This window comes from Antechinus flavipes, chromosome 1, assembly GCF_016432865.1.
Source record: "Antechinus flavipes isolate AdamAnt ecotype Samford, QLD, Australia chromosome 1, AdamAnt_v2, whole genome shotgun sequence".
NCBI classification, from domain to species: domain Eukaryota; kingdom Metazoa; phylum Chordata; class Mammalia; order Dasyuromorphia; family Dasyuridae; genus Antechinus; species Antechinus flavipes.
In genome coordinates, this window is record NC_067398.1 from 342,302,175 (window position 1) to 342,324,814 (window position 22,640).

At 48.3% G+C, this 22,640-nt stretch overlaps 1 protein-coding gene across 1 annotated transcript in view; it reads right to left on the minus strand.

Annotated features, from left to right (window-relative positions):
* The window catches only part of HS3ST6 (heparan sulfate-glucosamine 3-sulfotransferase 6), a 34,961-nt gene extending 15,381 nt beyond the window's left edge, over window positions 1–19,580 (minus strand). Inside the window, exon 1 of the mRNA XM_051969473.1 lies at window positions 18,951–19,580. Coding sequence (XP_051825433.1) covers window positions 18,951–19,489 — 539 coding nt within the window. The 5' untranslated portion in view covers window positions 19,490–19,580. The remainder of the gene's footprint in view (window positions 1–18,950) is intronic.
* Window positions 19,581–22,640: the final 3,060 nt, after the last annotated feature.

The window sequence follows — 22,640 nt, forward strand, 5'->3', positions numbered from 1 at the left end:
GCAGCTATGTACGTCTGTGTCCGTGCGCCTGTGCCGTCCTGTTTATGGCACCCATATCTATCAAACAAGCATTTATTAAATGGCTGCAATTCATCAGGCTTTATGCTAAGTACTAGGGATACAGAGAAAAAAAAACAGTTCCTGATCCCAAGGAGATTGTGCCCTTAAAAAGAGATAGCATAGGGATAGAGAAGTCCATCTAAGATGTCTATAAGGCAAATCACAAAGTACCTTGGATGGGAAGGCACTGACCACTATGGAGGGGGTTAAGATGGGGAGGGGGACTGAGTCATGACAGAAATGGGGGTTGGGGAACCCAAGAAATAAGACATTCCAGGCAAGGGTTGGAGGGGATGGGGGCAACTGGTACAGAGGCAAAGAGATGGACATCTTGTGCTCCAGGAGGGGAAAGCAAGAAGCCAGTATGGCTTAGCTACAGCCTGAGTAACATGTAAGAAAGAGGGAGGAAAGGCAGAGAGAAGAGCTTAGATGCTATCGCCTGCAGTTCTAGACAATGTCCAATAGTATTTTCTTCTGAGTATCTGCTTTTTCCTCCCAGGCCATAAACACCTCAAGGGATGGATGGGTACAAGTCTCCTCCTCCTGCCCCAACAAACTGAGATTCCCAGAGACAGGATATGGATCTGCTTCCCCATTTCATCCCATACTGTAAGTTTGCTTCGCTTCCCCTGGGCAGACATTTACCTGCAGTGTGGTTTCCTCATTTATAAAATGAAGGATTTAAACTCGAGTCACCCAAATATCCTTCCAGCTCTAAGTTCAATGATCATCTCTAGTTTGATTCTTTCTTAACTAATTACATAGTTACTGACAGACTTGGAACTTAGAATCCAGGTCTCCAGACTCCCAGGAAAAGATTTGTTTCACAACATCACAAAATTTCCTTTTAACCCTGTTGGAACAACACCTTCTTAGTCCAGGGAAAAAGGCCAGCAAAAAATTCTGAAAATTTTACCTCTGGCTAGTCTGTGTAGTCTGGCTTTCCACATGTCTGTAATCACATTTAGAGATAGAAGCTAGAAAGAGATCCCCTATTGGGGAACTCTCAGAAAAAGAACTTTCTTTGAGCTTTGTCTGTCTGTCTCTGCCTGTCTCTCTGTTTCTTTGTTTCTGTCTCTGGTTTGTCTTGCTCTCTGTCTGTCTTTTTTTCTATTTCTTGGTCCCTATCTTACTGTCTCTGTCTCTCTCTGTCTGGCTCTGCCTCTCTATCTCACGTATGTGCATGTACATACATCCCCTCCCAGGTCAGGAACGACCATGTCTCCATCCTCTCCATTCTGGGAGCTCCCCAAGGATATTAACCACGGCTCCTGTTTCCTCTATTTACCTATGGAAAGTCTGTTTATACACACCACTTTCTAGTTGCCAGTGACCACAGTTGGCCTATGCCTGCCCAGTCTATGATCTGAGAAGCAGCTTGCTATAATGAAAAGTCTCAGAACTTGAAGGAGTTCACAGAAGGAAAGATGGAGGGATGCAGGGAAAGAAGGAGGGAGGAAGAGGGGGAAGGAGAGAGAGAAGGAGGAAGGGAAGAAGGGAAGGAAGAGAGAAAGAGGAAGGAAGAAAGGGAGGGAGGGAGGAAGGAAGGAAGGAAAGAAGGAAGGAAAGAAGGAAGGAAGGAAGGAAGGAAAGAAGGAAGGAAAGAAGGAAACAAGGAAGGAAGGAAGGAAAGAAAAGGAAAGGAAAGAAGGAAACAAGGAAGGAAGGGAGGGAAGGAGGGAAGAAGGGAGGAAGGAAAGATTTAGGCCTACTATGTGCTAGGCATTGTGCCAAGCACTTTCTAAATATTATCTCATTTGAGGATAATGAGAGGAGACAACATGCAAATTGTGTTAGAAAATACATACAAGATATTTTGGAGATAATCCCAGAGAAAAGGCCCTAGCAATAAGAGGAACTGGAAAAAGTAGTCATACAAAAGGAGAGACTTTAGCTGAGCTTAGAAGGAAACCAGAAAAAGCAAAGGTGAGGAGGAAGAGCACTCAAAGTGTGGAGGGCAGGAGATGGATGAGCAACATTGAAGTCAGTGTCATTGTAGGAGTAAGATGTAAGAAGACTGAAAAGGTAGGAAGGGTCTAGTCTATGAAGGGTCTTAAAAGCCAAAGAGAGGGGGCAGCTAGGTGGCACAGTGGACAGAGTGCCAGCCCTGAAGTCAAGAAGACCCGAGTTCAAATCTGGTCTCAGAAACTTAACACTTCCTGGCTGTGTGACCCTGGGCAAGTCACTTAACCCCAATTGCCTGGGGAGGGGGAAGGCCAAAGAAAGGTTTTATATTTGATCCTATAAATAATGAGCCACTAGAGTTGCTTGAATGAGGGGGTATGAGGTGAAGAGAGACCTACATCGAGGGGTATGAGAGAACGGAGAGGAAGCCCCCTCAGATACCTACAAGCTGTGTGACAGCGGGTGAGTCACTTCACCCAAGTCTTGATTTCTCCACTTGGCAAAATGGGAGGAGGAAGACCTGTAGGATGTACTTACTTCACCAGTTTGTCAGAAGGAGAAAATGCTTGCATGAGATATCTGACAAACCTTAAAGCATAAGATTAACATCAGCTATAAAAAACATTTGTTCCCAGTTCAGTTTGGGATTCTCCAGTAGCAAAAACCAAGGGATTGGACAGGAAGAACCTCAGAGGGGTTTCTGCCCCTCCCACCCTCTCTCAAAGTCAGAGCTTGGGGAAAAGGGGAGCAGGCAATACCCGCAGGCTCCCAAGTATAGCAGCAAAATAGAAATAGGGTTAGAAGAGATCTTGGAAATCATCTCCTCCAATTCTCCCATTTTTACAGACCAGGAAAATGAGGCCCCTCCAAAACTAAGTGACTTATCCAAGATTCCACAGACACTAAGTAACAGAGCTGGGATTTGAACCCAGGTCCTTGGATTCTGAAGTCATCCTACACTTTCCACTGGTCTTCTCTCTGTTGGGACAAAGACTCTTGTCCAGAGAGTCCCTGGAGTTTCAACCATCACTGGACCTCAGAAACCATTTTGCTCAAGGTCACACAGCTCTCTAGTTGCTCTACATGCTTACTGCCAGTACCCCCCAGTCCCGTTTCACCAGCCCCAGTGTTTAATAACAGATATCCCTGGGATACGCGTTTGTGCAGGGGTACGTGGGCATATTACATGTGCCTTCTGCTGCCAGTCCTCAAAGCCCTGAGGGTCACCCCATCTCAGTCTCCTTTACTGGATCATCTGAGGAAAAGGGGACAGGCTAAATCCTTGATCTCCTTTGTGTTTGAAACATATTTATTGGATTCAATTTAGACAGGCTCCTCTAGCCTATATATGGGGGCTGGCAGGGCAGCGACTGACACAATTTGGGCAACTGTGGGGAAAACAGCAGAACCTGGTATAAAGGGAAAAACAGTGGCCTTGGGCCTAGGAGTCTAATCTCATTTCTCCACTCATTAGCTGGGCTTCTTTGGGCAAAGCATTTCATTTCTCTGGGACTCATCTGTTGTAAAGGAAGCACACTATGAACCCTAAAGGGGATGTGTGCTGTTTTTTGGAGTTTTGTGCGTGGTTGCAAGGGCATAGTCCAGAACCTTATCTATCACACCATGCTATCTCTGGAACACTCTTGGGGGCAATGTGACTCAGGTCTAACACCACATTTTCTGGACTTAGGTCTGCCTACGTTTGTGCTTTTACAAAGCCATGAGGCTAGTGGTTGGTCTTCCTCCAAACTGTTTTACAATGAAGCTCAATGGATAGAATCAAGAATCAAATTCAAATTCAGGCTCACTTAACCAGCTGTGTGACTGGGCAAATCACTTACCTCTATCTCAATTTCCTCATCACTAAAATGGGGGAATAATAATAGCATTTAACCTCCTTGTATTGTGAAAATAAAATGAGAGAATATTTGTAAAATAGATTGGAAATCTTGAAGCTCTGTATAAATGCTAGTAATAGAAGCAGCAGCAACACTAGTATTAAATTATCATGTCTCTCTACTGGGCAAGGATGTCCCACATTTGCAGCCTGAGGCACTTTTTAGTCATTTTAAAAAATGAACTCCTTCCAGTGCTTGTTTTACATTGGTTAAATTTTTACAGGAAAAGGTCGGAGTCAAGGTCAATTTCTTTGCCTTTTTCTAACACCTCCCCACCCCCTTGTGTTTTTGTATTGACTGCTCATTTGAATAGTTAGGTTGAGACTGTCCCCAGTATCTTTCCATCTTTGTCCCTTTTTCTAATTTGGTGTTGATTTTGACCCTTGCTCTGACTAATCAATGGACTAAATGAGACAGCACTAAGTGATTATTTCCTGTCTCTCAAGATATAGTCAATTTCATTTCCTGTGATACTATTCAGGGCTCATCATTTTCAGCGCCTTCACTCTTTTCTGGAAGAAAACATTAAACTGTTCAGAGAAGTACCAGAGCTTTCTCACACATCCACATTCTCTCTTTCACCCCTCAAACCTAAGTGACATTGTTCAACACACTTTTTTCCCTCTGGACACCCTCCCCTGTCCACACTGAAGTCACCAACTACCAAACTCGATTTGAACAATCTAGTCAAGTTCATCCCGAATTTCTTTATCCATTAACTGATGTTGGTACACAAACTGCCATTATCTTCAAGGTGGTCTTTTTTAGTCATGGTCATCATAGACACAGAAACAAGAGAATCCAAGGGTCCCACAAAACGATGGTTCTCATTTCCTCTGGGTGCTAGATGAAACCAGCTCTTTGTCTCTCTCCAGGGACAGTCTGAGAGCCATATTTCCTTTCGTTTAGTTACAACTTCCTTGTCTTCTGGTTTTGTTTATCAAAGAACATCAATACTGATGTGGTTCAATTCTCCTAGAAGAATGTCATCACTGGCCAGTGGACAATAATGTCTGTACCGACAGTTAAGCTTGCATTTTTTAAAGTATCCTCTGTCATCATTTCCTCCCCTCTGCCCCTGGTACCATAGAAAAATAACATGGCTCGCATAGGACTAAGGACCCGTTTGTATTTTGTTCCATGGGTTGCCATGGCAGCCAGTTCTTCCCAATGAGTTCTTTTGTACCTGGCTATATTTGTTCTTGGACCAGTAGACTCAATGTGTCACTGAGAAAGATTTACTCAAAGATCTTCCAGCTCCACTGAACAAGGAACCAGAATCACCTCCACACCACAATGAGGCACAAAAGTGAGCCTCTGGGGCAGCTGGATGGTACACTGGAGAGAGTCAGGAGTACATGAATTCCAATCTAGCTTCAGACATTTACTAGCTGTGAGGGAATGCCCAAGGGGTCCTAGCTCTATCCCCTAAGCAAGTCACAACTCTGCCTCCCCCTAAACCCCTCCCCAAAAATAGGCTCTATATAGCGATATAGTATATAAAACAGAGTTTGACTTTCATAAACCTGTAGTTTAAAAACATAACAAACTCAAAAGGTTCTTCCCCCAAAAGTACCTGAGTTCAATTTCAGTTTGGCACAATAACTCACAAAAACAGCCACTCTCCTAAGGTGAAAACAAATGGGTGAAAAGGGCTGGCTATTAGCGTCTCTTAGTCCTCCAGCACTCTCTCCATATTGTAAAGGAGGAGAGCAAACAGCTCCCAGTTATTTGGAAGTGCTGGATTTGAAGCTGGGAAAGTGGGTTCAAATTCTGACTACTACTATTATCGGGGTGAGCTAAGAAAAGTAATTTAATATCTCTGCCCTTCTATTAGGTAATCTTTGGAGAACATAGGGGTTCTCTGGGTAATGTGCTGAGCTTGGAAAGGAAGTCTTGTGTTCAAATCTTATCTCTGAACTGTAGTAGCCTTTCAATCAAAGAAGTCAACTGACTTCTTTGAGGCTCTTTTGTCATCTGTAAAGTAAGGAGATTGAATTAGAGGGCTTTTAAGATCCCTTCCAGCTCTAAATATGAACCTGTGATTCTTTCAAGGATTCTGTGCTCCTGTGATTCCCAGACTTCCTTAGAAAATTATAAACTTTCCCCAAATCAAATAAATTTAAAAAGAGGAGGGAGCAACTAAATGGCATGGTAGATAGAGTTAAATCCAGCCTCAGACACTTAATATTTCCTAGCTGTGTGACTCTAAGCAAGTCACTTAACCCCAATTACCTCACCAAAAAAATAATAATAATTTTAAGAATCATAACTTTTGAAAATTAAGCAAGTTGAAAAAAGGGACACAAAAAAAATGATGAGGTGATAGATGCCAAACACAGATATTAACAAAATATTAGAGCAGCCCAAATGCTGATTTATCCAGCCCTGGGCTCCATGGAGATCTGCATAAGGATCAGGTCCTTGCATCCTAAATCTGTTATTCAAAAATATTAAATGATCCCAGATCCACCACTGCTTCACAAATGATGTTCAAATTCCTTTGCCCAAGCTAGCCCTCAAGTAGCCCACCATGGGCTGGAGTTATTCCATCTTTCCAGCCTTACACATCTACTTCCCTCTGCACTCTATGCTCTCATTAAATGGGTTCATTCTCTATTACCCAAACATGCCATATGCCCTCCTGTCTCCTTGCCTTTGCTCACACTATTCCTTGTGCTTTAATTCCCACCTTCTTCCCTTGCCCATCCTTTAAAGCTGGATTCAAATACCACCTCTTCCATGAAGTCTTCCCTGATGTCTCATATATAAATGAGTGCCTTTTCCCATCATCTCCAAGCCTCAAATAGCACTTTGTTCTGTAATTCTCTAATGCACTCATCATATTAATCATGGTACTGTACATTATCTATATTGGTGTCTTCTCTCCACTAAAAGATAAGCTCCACTAGGTAAATTTAACACCTTTTTTTTTTTGCACACAGGATGAGATTAATGAATAATTCACAAATAAAGTTACCAAGTGAGCTTTATTATTTCAGGATCTGACTATTCAATGACTGATCAATGATGAGACTTCGACAGGTGAGGGAACCAAGGACTAAGACCAGGAGAAGAAGTGAGTCTCACTTCACAACTGAGATTTCCCTAGAACCTCCTCCCACTCCCCTCACCCCCCCACATCCTACTTGGAGCCCTTCCTAGCTGAAGCTGGGTGGGGGCGACGGGCCCAGAATAAACAACTCTTTTTAGTATTCTTAATCTAAACCAGAGAAGCATTCAGCAAACTGTGTGCCTGTTTCTCTCCCCCCAAGCAAACCCCCCAATTCAGCAGTAGCCCCAGTGCTCACAGGGAATGCTTTCTAACGAGACTGGAATACAGCACAAGGGATTGGGGGGAGGCGGGTGACAGAAGAAGCATTTCTGTACTCTGGCTCTAAACAGCCCTCCAGAGGAGGCCAGAAAGGATTTGTTTCTGATCCAATTTAGCACCATTGTTTCAGGAGAGGGCTGGGAGGGGGCTAGGCCCCCTCAGATCCAGGGCCCAGGGACAGCTGGGCCTTCCTTCCAGCCCCAGGTTCTCACACAGCAGACAAACAGCACTGGTTATCTGAGTAGGGGGCTCCGTCTCCTAATCCTTCTCCCTTTTCAGTCAAGCACTGGGTTATGACTCCTCCACCCAAACCTCACAACTCCAAGAACGGGTTATTTGGAAGAATTTCCTTTCTGGGCCCTTGGCAAGGGGCAGGATACCAGAGACTGACTTACAGGAGAAACTGAGGCTTCCCTACCCTCAGTCTGGGCACGTGGGGGATTAGAAAAAGAAAAAAAGGGTGGTGGGAAGCTGGGAGGAACCCTGGGTGTTCAGATACTAAACAAATCATTAGGGTCACCAGTTTCAACCTCTGAGATAAAAGAACAGCCCAGCTGCTAGGAAGAGGTGTGGGAATGCACAGCCAGGGGTCTTAGCTCTATCCTGTGGGATTCCCTCACTATCTGCTTCTGGGTCAGCATCTGCAAAATGGGTTAGTGTGTGTGTTTGGGGGGAGGAGATTTCATCAACTTTTAAAAAAATATTTCAGTGACGCTTCTTTATTCTCTTTATTATCACAGTCATTTAAACTCTCCCCCAAGACAGAAATAAATCCCTCCTCTGACCAAGAAAAACAATTAAGCGAACCCATCTGACAATGTACACAAAATTCTGCCCCAGTAGTCTTTGGCCTCTGCCATGAGTTGGGAGGTATGTTTCATTATCGGTTCTCTGGGGACCTTCATTGGTTTTTCAATTACTTAGAGTGACTTCCTTTTACTGATCCAAAAAAAAAAATAGGAGACAACTGACAAGACTGCTACTAAACTGACCCCCAGAATGGGAGGGACAAAGACAACTGAAGGCCCCAGGGAGCTCCCCCGAGCCCACAATGAAGCCATTGCTCGAGACTTTCCAGAATCATTCATTTTACCCAAGACTGCTTCCTGAGGATCCATCCCAGACCCAGAATCCCAGATTCTGACAGACCCCCCCCCCTCCACCCCCTGCTATTAGACCATCTGCATGTGCTGCTGTGACCTGGGTCTCTCCACCCCCACCCTGTTCAATGACCCCGTCTGGAAGAATTTCTGCTGGGCTCTGCCAGGTGAGCCCACACCTGGGGGCTGGGGATGTGGGTCGCCCCTGCCCGGCCCCCACCATAAAAGCTGGCTATTCCGATGCCTTTGGGACCTCGCCCTTCTCTACCACCTTCACTAGAATCACAGCCGAACTGCCTTCTGAGGCAAAAGTGACTCAGAGGCTGTCACCTTCCACAAAGGGTGGAAATGTCATTTGCTGAAGATCCCACAGGGAAGACAGTGAGTGGGCTGGATTTGAACCCAAAGCTAGTGGTCCCCCCCCTTTCTATCTCTAAGAGGTGTGAATCCTCAACCCATCATACACAGCTCTAATGGGAACTTTACCTTTTAGCTCAGTCTCATCTTCAATCAACCTGGGGTCTAGAAGCGGTCCCACGGGGCTGGCCCACCTTCCCATGCTGCCTCTGAAGCAGTACTCAGGAAGAGACCCTTCCCCACCCCCACCCCCAGCGGAAAAAAGTCTGCCTTGTTGGAGAGATCCTGGGAATACTTGGCCCCAGAACAGGAAACAAAGCAGCATCTCCCCGGAGCCACCTTCCCCTCCCCTCTCCCCAGTCCTGGGGGTCAGGGGAAGAATTCAAGGGAGAAAAACTGACTCCCAAACTTTGAGATCAGAAAATCGCTTTGCTAAATCCTTCTCTTCCGGACAAAGGGCCAGCCTCGGCAGCGGCCGGGCTCCCAGCTCCAGGAAGCCCTGCAGGATTTCAGGGTCGGCTACAACTTGAAACTGGCTAGGGATTTCCTTTCCGTTCCCCGCCTATTTGAAAACCGATTACCCTCTTCAAACCCGGATAGATTACCAGCTCCCCCCTTCTCTCTTCCCCCCTTCTTTTCTGGAAAGAAAAATCGACAAGAAAGGGGAAATTAATCAGAAACAGCTTCTGAAGTTTCCTAGTCTGCTGCTCTGTTTCCAGTCTCCCCGGCACAGTCACGGCTCGGTTCTTTGAGGGACGGCTTAAGGGCTGGAGGGAGAAAAGGATGGGCCTTGGGTTAGAGAAGAACCAAATGTTTGTGGTTCCTGACCCATTAAAACTAATTCAGGGTGTCCTAAATTCGAGGGACTAATATTGCTCCTCCCCAAATCCACTTCCATCCCCGACCCTACTCCTTGCTCAGGAAACTCCAGCCTTCAGCAAGATACTCAGCATCCAGATGCCTCCCTTCCCTGATCCCTCTTGGTCCTTCACTCAACGTGGGACAGAGGCCAGAGCGGGAGATGGTCCCCCCCAGTAATTCCTCAGCCCCCCTCAATCCAACTGCTGCCCCAGGCTCCCAGCACTGTGACAATCCTACAGTGCTCCGTCCATCTCAAAAACCACTTTTACAGGCTTCGGCACTCGTATCGGATGCAGGCCGGTCCGGGGCCTGCTTTAAGTTTGCAATAAAGGGCTCTGCTTCCAAACGGGGCCTCCTCCATGCGGAGGAATATCTCCCCCGGGGGAGGCTGGAGATGGGCACAGCTAATCCTACGCCAACAGTACTCAGGGTTCCTTCCACGCTTCTTCCCCCTGGTGGGGCCCCAGTTAAGAGGCTTCTCAGGCCTAGGAGGAAAGGGGAAAGGGACATAATCGCCTCCCATCACACCTCCCATTGGGGTAAATTCGGTTCCCTGTCCGGGGGGATAAAAGCAGGACAGACATTTTTATCTAAGACCCTGTCTCCTAGCAGGTCCCGGCCGTGCCCCTCTCCTGCCTCCCCTTTGGGGAGGGGGCCGGGGTCTGAGTCCAGAGGACTGAAGGGGAACCACACCCCCATACAACCAGCATCTAACAAATTGTCTAACAAATTATCTCTGCTGATCCACATCTGGTATGCATTTCCCTGTGGCTTTCATCAAGCCCCAGGCGACCAACTGCTCCCTCAGTCTCGCCTGACCGTCCAGATAAGTTACCCAGACAGGCGGTAGAATGGACCGTCCCTCCCTCAAAAGACTCTTAGACATCTAGGGCTGAAAGAGACCCCAGAGATCTACTCTCAAGCTCCTCATTTTACATAGGAGCAAACTGAAGCCCTCGGAGGTAAACTGACTTGCCCAGTACCATCCAGCTAATAAACAGCAGAGCCACGATTTCCATCTCTGACCCCAGCCCACTGAGCTCCCTCCATCACTCCGGGGGTACCAAGGCTACAAAGGCCCGGTTGGGATATTGCCCCGGGACCTCTCCCAGTTAACGCCGGGACGGCGGTAATCGATACCATTTTAACAAATGGCCCTTATCCTGGAAGGGAACCCTGGGAGCTGGGTGGGACCCGGATTACCATCCTCATTACAGATAAATAGCCCCGTCTCCCCCATCATCTCCCCTCCCCCTAGGCCGGCTTCGGGTCTGAGACTCAGAGACAGACTTGAATAGCATAGAAAACCCTATAATACCAGAGGAGTTGCATCTGCATAAGGTCCCCCTAGAGGGGTGTGGCCTGTATTTCAGGGAACAAAGCAGCAGAAAGGGAGGGTGCTCTCCTATCCCCTCCTCCACCGGGAGCCATCCAATCATACTATTTAGAGCACAAAATCTACTCTATAGCTCCGAAAAAGAACTTCAGGTAAATCGGATGAGCAGCTTATAGGTGCCCGCTTGGGCCAAGGTCCCCCTCGGCCCCCGACCCCTCTCGGGCTGGGGGCGTCAGGTCCTTTCTGGCGGGGCTCCAGGAGCCTTTGTACCCAACCTGGAGGAGGTGGGGACGGGCTAAGTCTGAGGCTGGAGAGGGAAAGAGAGGCTCTTAGAGGTTGTCACCCCACGCCCACCCTTCTAGAGCCTGGTTAATGGCCCCAGTGTTGTGGCCGCGCCCCTCCCCTTGCTTCTAGTTTTGGGGATGGGGCAGCAGGAAGAAGAAAGGAGAGAAGAGGAAAAATGGTCCTGAAGGGGACATGTGGGGGTGGGAGGGGGAAGGGCAGCTTTCCACCCCTAGTCCAGCCTGAATTCAAATATACTCTAGGCCCTTCTCTAAGGAGAAAGCCCTGCCCCCACAAGCTGGGCTGGAGGCCTAAGGAACCCCACTCTGTTCCCCACCCCCAGAAGCTCTGAATAACCAAAAAGAAAGGACAGAAAGAAGGATGGAGGGAAGGTCACTGCACACAGAAAAAGCAGTTCCCCGGGAAGGGGTAGGGGCGGGGGTGGGAAGGCGAGGAGAGGAATGAGAGGGGAAGTCCGCCTTTTAAGACAGGGGACCAGGGACTAGTATTCAAGAGCTCGGGCGAGTCCCTCTCTCCGCCGACGGCCCGCTGGATACCTGAGACCCTCTGTGCCTCTCCCCGCGCAGCCCTGTCCCCTCCCCTGACCCAAGCCCCCTCCCCTGAAGGTCTCCAGGGTTGTAACTCACTGCCGTGAGAAGAGAGCGCCCAGGGCTATCTCTGTTGCATGCAGCCCAGTGGCTCTACCATATGGTGCCCATCCAGAAGGATTGCTCCCTGGGGGGCCACCCCCCCACCCGCCTCACTCAACAGCTGCCCCCTCTGAAGCTGTTCCAATTAGCCAAGGGTCACAGAGCAGAAGATTACAATGGTGACTTCAGAGCGGGCAGCAGCCACAGGCGTGTGCTCAGGGGAGCCCCGGGAGGAGTCCCACGCTCACACGAACACGTGGGGGTCCGAGGCCCCCTCAGGTACCGCGCGGGCCGCGGGAGCCTCCCGGCAGCCGCTCTGGGTCCCAGCTCCGCTGCTCGGCCGGAGCTGAGGTGAGAGGAACAGGGATGACCTCCAGCCCGCTCCATGAATCAATAGGCCCTGGTCATCAGTAGGGGCATTTAATGAGGTCACATGTCTGCTCCCTGCAGACTAAGGCTCGCTGATTACTAATAAGACCCCAGTGACCAATGACTATATTAATGCAATTCTCTCTCCTCCCCTCATCAATTCCCTGAAGTTTGGATTCCCCATGACCCCCTCGGGTCTGACCCTGATGCTGCAGGTTGGAGGCAAATGCACAAGATTAGCCTCCAGGGACTCGGGGGGCTTGTCCTGTGGGCAAAATTCTGCCCATCATCTGCTCTATCCTGTCTCAGAAAAAGGCTAAAATAAGACGGCTCTTCCAGGGCAGCACAGGGCCGGGGGACTGGCAGAGTCCGGCTCACCCTCTTGCAGCTGCTGCTCTCGCTCCCCACCTCCGGCTAGCCGGACTAGTAGATCAGACTTCTCAGCAAGCCCCGAGTTCAAATCCCTCAGCCCCTCCTCGAGCACCTCTGGGCAACCCCCTTCCCCTGCAGGGTGGTTGTGAGGATCAAATGGAATGATACGTACAGAGCACTTGGCAACTTTCAATATAAACCATTATATAAATACTCGATATTATTATTATTACAAGGTGAAAATATCTCAAGTCTGTTGAACGCACTAAAAAACTACATTTTTCCAACCACAAACACCGTCCCTGCCAACAAGTACATTCACACCCACATACAAACACCCCACTATGAACTCACAGACCCACATAAACACATTAAGGAAAAAAAGCACTCACAGAACACCTTCACACTCTCATAGCCACAATCACACATACTCCTATTCTCCCCGCTCCAACAAGTACCAGCACAACGAACCCCTGGGAGGCTCCACAGAGATGGCCTCTGTTCCCTCCTGAGCCCCGGCCACGTCCCTGCCCCCTCACCCTAAGGACCTTCTTTCCGGGGCGGCACCCCCCCCCCCACTAGGCTATCCTTCCAAATGGCTCCCAGCAAGACAGCAGGGTGAGGCAGTTGGATTCTAAGGGCTCTTTGAAAACTGTTTTAGGGCTAAACCCTGGTATTAAGGCGCCTTTGCTCAACCCTTTCATTAGCCAAGTTCTCAATCCCCACCCAAGCTTAATACAGTCAAAACTTCTCAAAGGTCAGTAATAAGCTCTTAAATATGGGCTCCAATTAACATTCAGGCTTCCCCGTAGCTTCCTGCTCTATCCTACTTCCTCCTCAGGGTGAGCAGCTATAATTATTTGCTTCAGGATTCCTGGGCAGAGTTAAGTAGCAAAATCCACTTTAGCTCAGGCATCTAAAGACCCTATTAGACTAGCCAAGACTCTTGGAAATTAGGACAGCCATTGAGATTTTCTTAACTTCAGGGGAAAGAAAAGAGCTGGAGAGACAACAGAATTATTTCAAAATGGGACAAAGATCATTAGAGACAGGACCACTCCCTGGGGGGCCAAAGTGGTTATTGACACTGTGTTTCAATCAATAAATAAGGTCCTGGCCCAGTGGCTTTCCATTGCCTGCCAAAGCTGGCAGGCTTGGATTTTTTCACTTGCACCAACAGGATCATGGCAGGAATTTCAGAGACATTTATTCATCCATATGTAAGAGATAGCAGCTTTTCAACCTTTGGCTTAAATCCCAACTCTTCAAATTATCTCGTTTTATGCTAATTCTTTAAATTAAAATGGACCTGGGTTCCAGGTTCCAACTCTTCCTTTTCCTAATTAATTCCTAATTACTATCTTAGATAAGCCATTTGAACTCTGAGCCTCAATTTTTTATCTGAAAATAGGAAGGTTGGCTTAAAGTCTCAGAGATCCCTTACTTTGTATTATAGCTGAAATAAAATCTGTTTGATGGGGAGGAAGAGAAAGAAGGTATAGGGAATATCAGTACCTCTGGAGAAAACCAGAGACTTCCTGGAGAATTTTTGTCTAGGACTAAAAATTCTAGTTCCAACTGTCTCATTTTCAGTGTGACCTGCTAATAAACTTCTCTCCCCTTTTCAGTTTTGCCATCTATAAACTGAGGAAATTGGACCAGATGACCCCAAAGGACCTTCTGAGATCTGCCATTCTTAAAGTCTAGAATGTATATAGAGGGCTTTGTTTCTCAGGAACCAGCTCTTCATTATGCAGAAGCAATGTGGTTTTACCTACCCTACATAAAAGATTCCCCAATAATTTGTTTTGCATGACTATACATATTTGTAACGGTTTTATTTTTCTAGCTTTCTCAATAGGTGGAAGAAGGGGAGGGAGAGGAAAGACGGAGAGAATTCACAATTGAAAATAAGATTGACTTTAAATAAAAAGACTCTCCAAGATAATTTTCATCAGTATCTTCAAGCAGAAATACTTATTTCTAAATTTCTCCCTACCCAGTTCCAGAGAAGCCCAGTATTCTGAGAATAGGGAACTGATTCTTTCCATGAACATGGGCCAGTAGAATGCTGGGGGATATATAGCTGTTCCCTCCTGAACAGACATACCTGCTTCCTGAAAGCTAAAAACTGTCTCCTCTGACCCTCTCTTCCGCCTAAAAGAGGTCCCAGAGAGGCCCCTACTCAGGGACACCCCTTAAGAGATTGATTGGGCTGTGATACATAAACCTGGAACCAGTAAAAAAAAAAAAAAAAAAAAAAGGCTTCTATATCACTATCAGTATAAACTCAAGGGCTAAAGGGTTAGGGGGAAAAAAACTACAGTCATTTATCTTGGGGAGGTGGAGAGGAAGGGAGGAAGAAAGGCAGACAATCTACAAATCAGACTGTCAGAGTTGGAAGGGACCTTAAAGATCATCTGATCCTTTGCTATAAGGGGAGACAGGAACTCTTAGGGGAACTGACTAGGCCAGGGTCACAGAGTAAAGCAGAACTGCCGAGAGGATGCCCAGACTTCCCATCCAAGGACTTTTCTCCCACCTATAGCCTTTTTCCAGCTTTAAAAGGAAAGCACAAAAGGGAGCCTCCCGGTGCCTCTCAGGTTAATTATCATCAGAAATGCTTCCAACTGGATCCAATTCCACAAACTTTTCCACAGCCTAAAGCCAGGCACAGTGCATTCAAATGAAGTCATTCCTGCCCTCTAGGAGTTTATTTTCAACGTAGAGGAAATGGGTCTAAAGCATATTCAGGAAGGGATCAGAAGGAAACTGGCCCGGAACTGTACAAAGGAAAGAACACAAGACAGGAGGGGGGGCGGTCAGGAAATCTAACATTTACTGTGTGGTACTAAGAAATCACTGAATTTCTCCTCTAAACCTCATTTTTCTCAATCAAATCAACAATGAAGCACCTACTATGTGTCAGATACTGTTCTAGGTGCTGGAGATGAAAAAAAAGAAATGTTTATTCCAGAAATGTTCACATCCTCATCTGTAAAATGGACTCCAAGAGAGTAAGTCTCAGAAAGTTGTTGTGAGGAAAGCATTTTGTAAATTGCAAAGTGTTTAGACACATATGAGCTACCTTTATAATGATAAATCCGATCGTGGATAAGATAGTCCAACCTTCAAGATTAATTAGAGTCAATTTAATATAGTTTTATGGTCTGACTGTTAGGAGAGTACAAAGGAAGAAAAACCTTGGTGGGGAGGGGGGCCCTGTTCTCAGAGAGGAGATCGCTGTGTTTCTTGGCAGATACACCGTGTCCTATTAGAACTCAGGACAACAAGGAGATACCAGTGATGGAGGTGGACACCAGAATGTCTCCACAGTTTGAGTCTCCATCTGAGAGATCACAAGGCTTCAATTTCCCTCCCTCCTGGAGGCATCTCCTTAATTCCACTTTCCAGCTGCCAATAACACTAAATCCTGAAGCTAATGGAGTAACCCTGTAATTGGAGCGGGGCTCACCCGGATGCACACACACACACACACACACACACACACACACACACAACAAGCAGCCTTCCCTCAAACCCACATCAACTCCTTGATTCACTTTACCTTGTGGGGAGGGCCACAATGTTCAGAACAACCAAGCCAGGCTCTAGCCCTCTCAAAACTGAAAGACAGATGAACGGGGAGATAGACACATACACATGTCTGAGCTAAGGCCTGGAAAAAGGGAAAAGCCAAAATCTGCAAGGTCTATCTGTGGATATCTGACAGTCACAGACACTCTACCTACCTCTTTTCTGTTAATTAAAACACTAGTCAACACGCTTATCACAGAAACGGGAGCTGGAAGGAATCTTAGAAACCATCTAGTGAAACATTCTCATTTTACAGAAACGAAACTTGAGGTTCAGAAAAGTGAAATACCCAGGTCCTCCTCACAAGTACTAGGTAGAGCTAAAATTCAAGCTCAGGTTATCTTGATGCTAATTCTTCTCTTCTTTCTACTATACCAAGACTTCTGGGTCCTTCCCAGGATGTTTTCCATCTGTGACATCACTCCCTGGATTGCCTGCAACTTTTCCTCGCGCCCATGGCCCAAAGCTCATAAACTTGTAAAGCCCCAGAATCTAAAATGGGCAGGATTTAGGGTTATGTACCTGACATCCAGATCTGGGATTGGAAATTAGAAAACCGAGAGGGCAGATTCCAGGTCACGGCCTATAGTCATTTTTGTGGCATTAGTTCCAGGACCATATAAGCTCATTCACTCGATACTGGGCCAGCTGCTTCCTCCAGCAACAGTACTTAATTTCTGCTTGTGTCAAAGAAGTCAGCAGGGAGTTCTGGGACCCTTTCCTGCTAACTGCCATGAGACAGATTTCGACAGTAATATTGTCCCAAGTCCCTCTTCTGGGGAAAAAAGCAGACAGGGCGAGAAGAGAAAGGGGGATGCTAAAGCACTAGCAAAGAACACAAATTGTTCTCATGCTCCAACTTCATTTACGCTCCCCAACTTCCCCCCAAGATTCCAAAGGTCTTTGCTCACCCCACAAAACAAAGTCCCAAACTTTCGAAGCCCTGATGGAGTTTGTTAACAGTGAATAGAGAGAAGGCTCATTTCCCAAACATTCCTATCATGTCCACTCGGACCCTGAAACTTCTGGAGACACCCGTCTGTGTGGTTCACAAAGCCTGAAGCCTTGAGAGCTGGCAAACAGGGAGGGCGGCTCCCTGCAGGTTTAGCACAAGAGGGAAGGTCTTTAAGCTTTGTGAGTCTATTCGCTTTCCCAAACACAATGTCTTTCCCTATTAGAAAGGGTTAGTTAAGACTTCCAGTCATGGGAAGATTCTCCTTTTGGGCTGCTTCCTGGTCTCAGATAAACTACAACAGGCCAACAGCAAAGATATAGCGAATACAGTCAGTCAAAAGAGAAGATTCGCCCCCCTCCCCATCCAAAAGCACAGAATTACAGATTATCTACTAAAAACTCTCTTACTTTATAAGAGGAATTGTAATTAAAGGCTAGAGGGATTAAGTCAAGCAGATCATCAAGTGGCAGAGGTAAAAGTTTGAAAATCAGACACACAAAAAAAGGAAAAAAAGAAAATCAGACATATACCTCCTATTCAGTGCCCAATCTAATGTACTATTCCCCAAGTTCCATCCAAGCAACTTGGTGTATACTGTGCCTGTTAGAGGCAACTCCTGGCCATTTTGCCAGTTGGCACACTCTTGGCTTTCTGCATTTTTGGGGTTTCCCAGCTAATAGGAAACATGTTCATACCACTCCAAGATATAAAAGACCATCTCCATTCCTTACCCTTCCCAAACCTTCAGCCAGTCCCTTACTCTGACTTTAGAAACCAAAAGACTCACAATATTGAATTCTGGTCACAAGCTCAATATAGAAGCAAAGGAGATCTCTTTCTATGTCTCAAGTCTTAGTTGTCTTTCCTTAGAAACCAATCTGGTTCCCTGAGCCCCGATCTTACAGGACTACTGTTGCTGTCATGGATTCCCCCCCACCCCCACCCCCCATACTTACTCATATCCCTGTCCCATCTTCAGTGACCTTTTCTAAGCTCCTACCAAAGCTAGGGAGGTGATGGGCTCCTGAGCCTACATCCCCACCTAATTCTAAGTCTGGGCTAGTTTCAAGGGTTCAACAGCAAACACCCCCCAACACACATCTAGAAATTATTCCAAAGCCAAATCTGGAGGTCGTACTGTTCCCCTAGTTTCCACACGGACCTAATTAGATATTGGGTCACAGTCCCCAAGGACAGTTCTTCCTTCCTCCCGGGCAAAGACAATCCTTTCTAAAGGACTTGGCCCCATAGGGTGGGGTCTCCGAGATGCCATACTCTCTCAGGCAGTTCGCTAAAAGCCGTTACAGAAAGGCCGGGACCCACTTCTTTCAAAGCTGCTCAAAGTTTCTGGGCAACACCCTACCAACCCCCTACTTTTGCTGCCTGTGACAAACCCTGAAAACGGTTTTTTAGTAGCCTTAGTTACAAAGGAGACTGAGGGCTTTCTCTTTCCTCAAAAAAGAAAGGCAGGGGAAGGAAGTGGGGGGATGACATGAGGGGCAAAAGTCCTTCTGGGTGCCGGAGTTCATTTTTCTTATTCGAAAAGCTACAAAGGGGAAAACAGAAGGCCTCAGTTCCCCACCAAGTAGGGGAAGATCTGGCTAGAAGGAGGAAAGAAGATTCCAGGCTGAGGTGGAAGAAGAATTGTACCAAAGTGAAAAGAAGTACCAAGTAAAAGAGGAGCGGGCATCATCTCAAAGGAGGGGCGTCCCAGAGAAGAGAGAAGGGGAAAGTGTCCTAGATGGAGGGAAGCTACCGGGGACGCAGAGGGTCAGGAGCTCCAGCTGCCCTCAGGGTGACTATCGCCCCGGTCAGACTCGGGCCGTCTAAGATCCCTGCTCCAGGCTCGCAGGAGAGTATGACGGGGCGCTTACCTGTACCAGGCGAGCCCCTTATTGTAGCACCTGTCGAAGAAGTGGGGCTCGGCACCCAGCGCTCGGACGTCGGGGTGCACTCTCAGAAACTCGAGCAAGGCTCGAGTGCCACCCTTCTTCACGCCCACGATGAGCGCCTGCGGGAAGCGCCGGCTCCCGAAACTGCTGGCCAGGGGCAGCCCGCCCCCGCCGGGTGTCCCGGGGCTTCGCGGAGCCCCGGCTCCGCCGCGCTCCGTGTCGGGCTCCGGAGGATCCTCCGACTCAGCTGCCGCCGCTGGGAGAAGCCGTCCGGGCCGCGGCGCCCAGGACGGCGGCTGCGGGGTGCGGGTGGCCGGGGGCGCGGCGGGCTGCGACGGGGGGCGGGCAGCGGCGCAGGGGCCAGACAGGCAATAGAAAAAGTAGGTGCCGAGCAGGAGCACAGAGAGCAGCAGCGGCGCGCGGGGCGGCGCGCGGAGCAGCGCCCCGAGGTGCGCCCGGAGCCCCGGCCCCGGGCCCCCCGCGCCGCTGCCTTCCCCGCCGCCGCCGCCGCTACGTCCCATGAAGCCTCGTTGCGCCCGGAGCCCGGAGCGGGGGCCGTGGAGCGCCGCGCGGGGCGTGCATCCCGGCCCTGGCCGCGCTCCCTCAGCCGGGCGTCTCGGCTTCTGCACGGCCGCCGGCCGGCCCAGGCTGAGGCAGCAGGGTAGAGGGGGAGGAGAAGAGGGGAGGGGAAGGGCGGGGAGGGGCCCGGCAGCCCCCGCCCCTGCCTGCCCCGCCCCGCCCCAACCCGGCCTGAGCCCGCCCCGCCTCGCCCAACCCGAGCGCGCTTCCCCCTCGCTACCCTCCCGCTACCTACCCAATCTTTCTCCGCCACCGCCTACTGGGGTAGCCCTGCGGCTTGGGGCGCGAGAACCCAGCCCCGGCCGGCTCTCCAGCGCGGTGCTTCCTCCTAGAGAAGCGCTTTTCAAACCCGGGACAGTCGCTAGAAAACAGGCCGCGGAGACACGCGTAGATACGTGACCCGAAAAACCATAGATAGCCGGACCTACCCCTTTTTGGGAGGACAAAAATACACCCACGACGCTAGATAGACACAGTTTGGGGACACTCGGATACACATCCCGGAGTACATGCGTATACGTGAAAACATCTTGGACAGACTCTCAGGGCTTTCCCAGGCTGCCGCCCTGCTCCCCGTGCCCGGCTGGTTTCTTAAGTCCCTCACGTTCTCACCCCCAGAGTCCAGCTCCCCGATTAACTCCTTCCCCTCTTCCCACTCAGGCCAGGACCAGGGAGGGAGGGAGCCTTGGAGACGGGCAGTGACAAGTTGTTCTAAGTAAGTGAGTCGCCATTGAGTGCCCACTATTGGGCGGGGGACGTCCGGGTCCGCTCTCCCAGAAGGGCCTAAATGCGCCGGTATGTAATTTTAGGAGTCCAAGTCCGAGTTCAGCCTCAGGCAGGACTGAACTGACTCCAGCTCTGGGGCAACAAACAGAACTGATTACTTCCCTGGAGAGAGACTGAGAAAAAGGCGAGGGCAAAGCTTTTTGCGGTTTATGAGACTGCTTCTAAAAGCCAGCATCTGCCATGAAGACTTTTTCACTTAGATTTGGACTTGGGGATCCTCCGTGATCCGTTTTGCCTCGCCTGCCTCCTTTGGGGCTTAGTCCCTTCTCTCGTGAGTTCTCTTCCCCCCCAATCCGAGAACAGTCCCCTTCCCCATCTCTGCCTCATGTCCCATCTCCAGTCTCTCCCTTCCCTCTTTTCACTACCATCCCTCATTCCTGCCTTTCCTTCGCCGTTTCCTTGCTTCCTTCTTTCCTTTTCTCAGTCCCAGATTTCCTTTCTCCTCTAGTATTCTCTTCCTATGTTTCCACTCTGCTGCTTTATCCTTTATCCTTTCCCCTTGCCTGGATTCATCCTTGTTTTTCTTCTCTCCAGACTCCTTTCTTCCTTCCTCTACTCTCCATATTCCTTTCCTTCATTAGTTCTCATCCTTTCCCCCTACCTGTGTTTCCCAACTTTTCTTACCCTTTCCTTTATTTTTTCTTCCTCACTCCTTTCCTACTCCCTCCCTATGCCTTTTCCTTCCAGTACCATTTTCTATATTCCCTCTTTCTCTCCCCTGTCTCTCCTGTTCCTTCTCCTTTGCCTCACCTGACTCTCTCCTCCTGGCAGCACAGAACGCCCCTCCCAGCGCCTCTCAAGTCTCCTTCACAGCCTCCCAGTATAAGCCATTACTTTCTTCTCCCATATCCTAACCCCATTTTCCTAACTGCTCCCTCTTCTCTCCCTCCCACATCTGGAAAATTTGCCCAGTGACCTGGCATGAGGAGAGGTGTCTGGCTTGTGGTCTCCAGCTGGGTAACCGAACTACCCCCAGGTCTCCACCTCCAGAGTCTTGTTTCCATGGCATCTCTCTCTCAGGAGCCTTTCTCCTCCCTACCCCACCCCCAAATCCCCAGTGCCTGGTTGATTCTTAAGGAAGGTGGCTAGTCTACCTGTCCCCATCATTCAGAGATACAGAGACAGAGAGGGACAGAGAGAGAGACAGAGACAGAGAGACAGAGAGAGAGAGAGAGAGAGAGAGAGAGAGAGAGAGAGAGAGAGAGAGAGAGAGAGAGAGAGAGAAAGAGAGCCAGACACACACACATATACAGATGGAGACAGAGAGAGATAGAGAGAGAGAGAGAATATGTGTCTCAGCAATGTGGAATGATCATTCTTTGTTTGAAACTTCAGGGTACTACACATTGTGGCCCTCTTCTTGGAAAAGGGCTGGTACAAAGCCAAAATTAACTAACTACTAGAAGACAAATTCAGTAGAAGTAGGGAAGAACAAAAGACAGGCTTTAGCGGACAACCCAATCTTGAGTATAGTTGCACTGGGAAAGGAGCAATCTGGCTCTCACTTCCCCATCCTCACTCCCATCCCCACACACAGGGATGGGAAAGACCTTTGGCTATGGGACCCTGGCAGTAGCCTTGGGCATCTGAGAAAAGTCCTCGATGGTGTGACTTTACATGCACATGGAATGGTCTCAGACCTTCCACCTTCTAGAAATGAATGAATGAAATGGGGGAAAAATTATCAAGTTCATTCTATGTACAAAAGACTATGCTAAGTTTCTAGGGACATAAATAGAAAAACTAGACAGTCTCTGCTGTCAAAGAACTGCTTACATTCTAATGGAGCTCTAATGAGACAACACATAGAAAGTTTTAGTTGCAAATTGGATGGAAAGGCTCCATGATTGTTTGGGTAGAACAACAAAGCAGGTGGTAATGATCTTTAATGTCATTTCCAGTGGGGGAGAACCAAAAAAAACCACTAAACTTATTTCTGATGTTGAATTTTTTGACATACTAAGAATTTTGGGTGGCAAGAACTTTCTTTTCTGGGTCTTTAGGAATAAGAGACATAGCATATTGCATAACCTGCAGAAACAGTCTCTAAAGGGTTGATTCCTTGCTGGGAAACTGGAATAGAAAAAGGACCATTGGTCTGGGGCTAACTGCTATCCCCTTGTTCTTGTCCTCTAGGTCCTGGGCTATCTGAAAAGTGGACAGTAGTGGTCAAGATAATGGACAATGGTTTGTCTTGCTGGTCACATGCTACTTCCTGTATCTTCCTTGGGGTGTCTTATTACTTCACTTGGGCTGGCTTAGGGTATTAGCTGGTGAGGATGGCTTGTCCCTTCTCCATAAGGATTG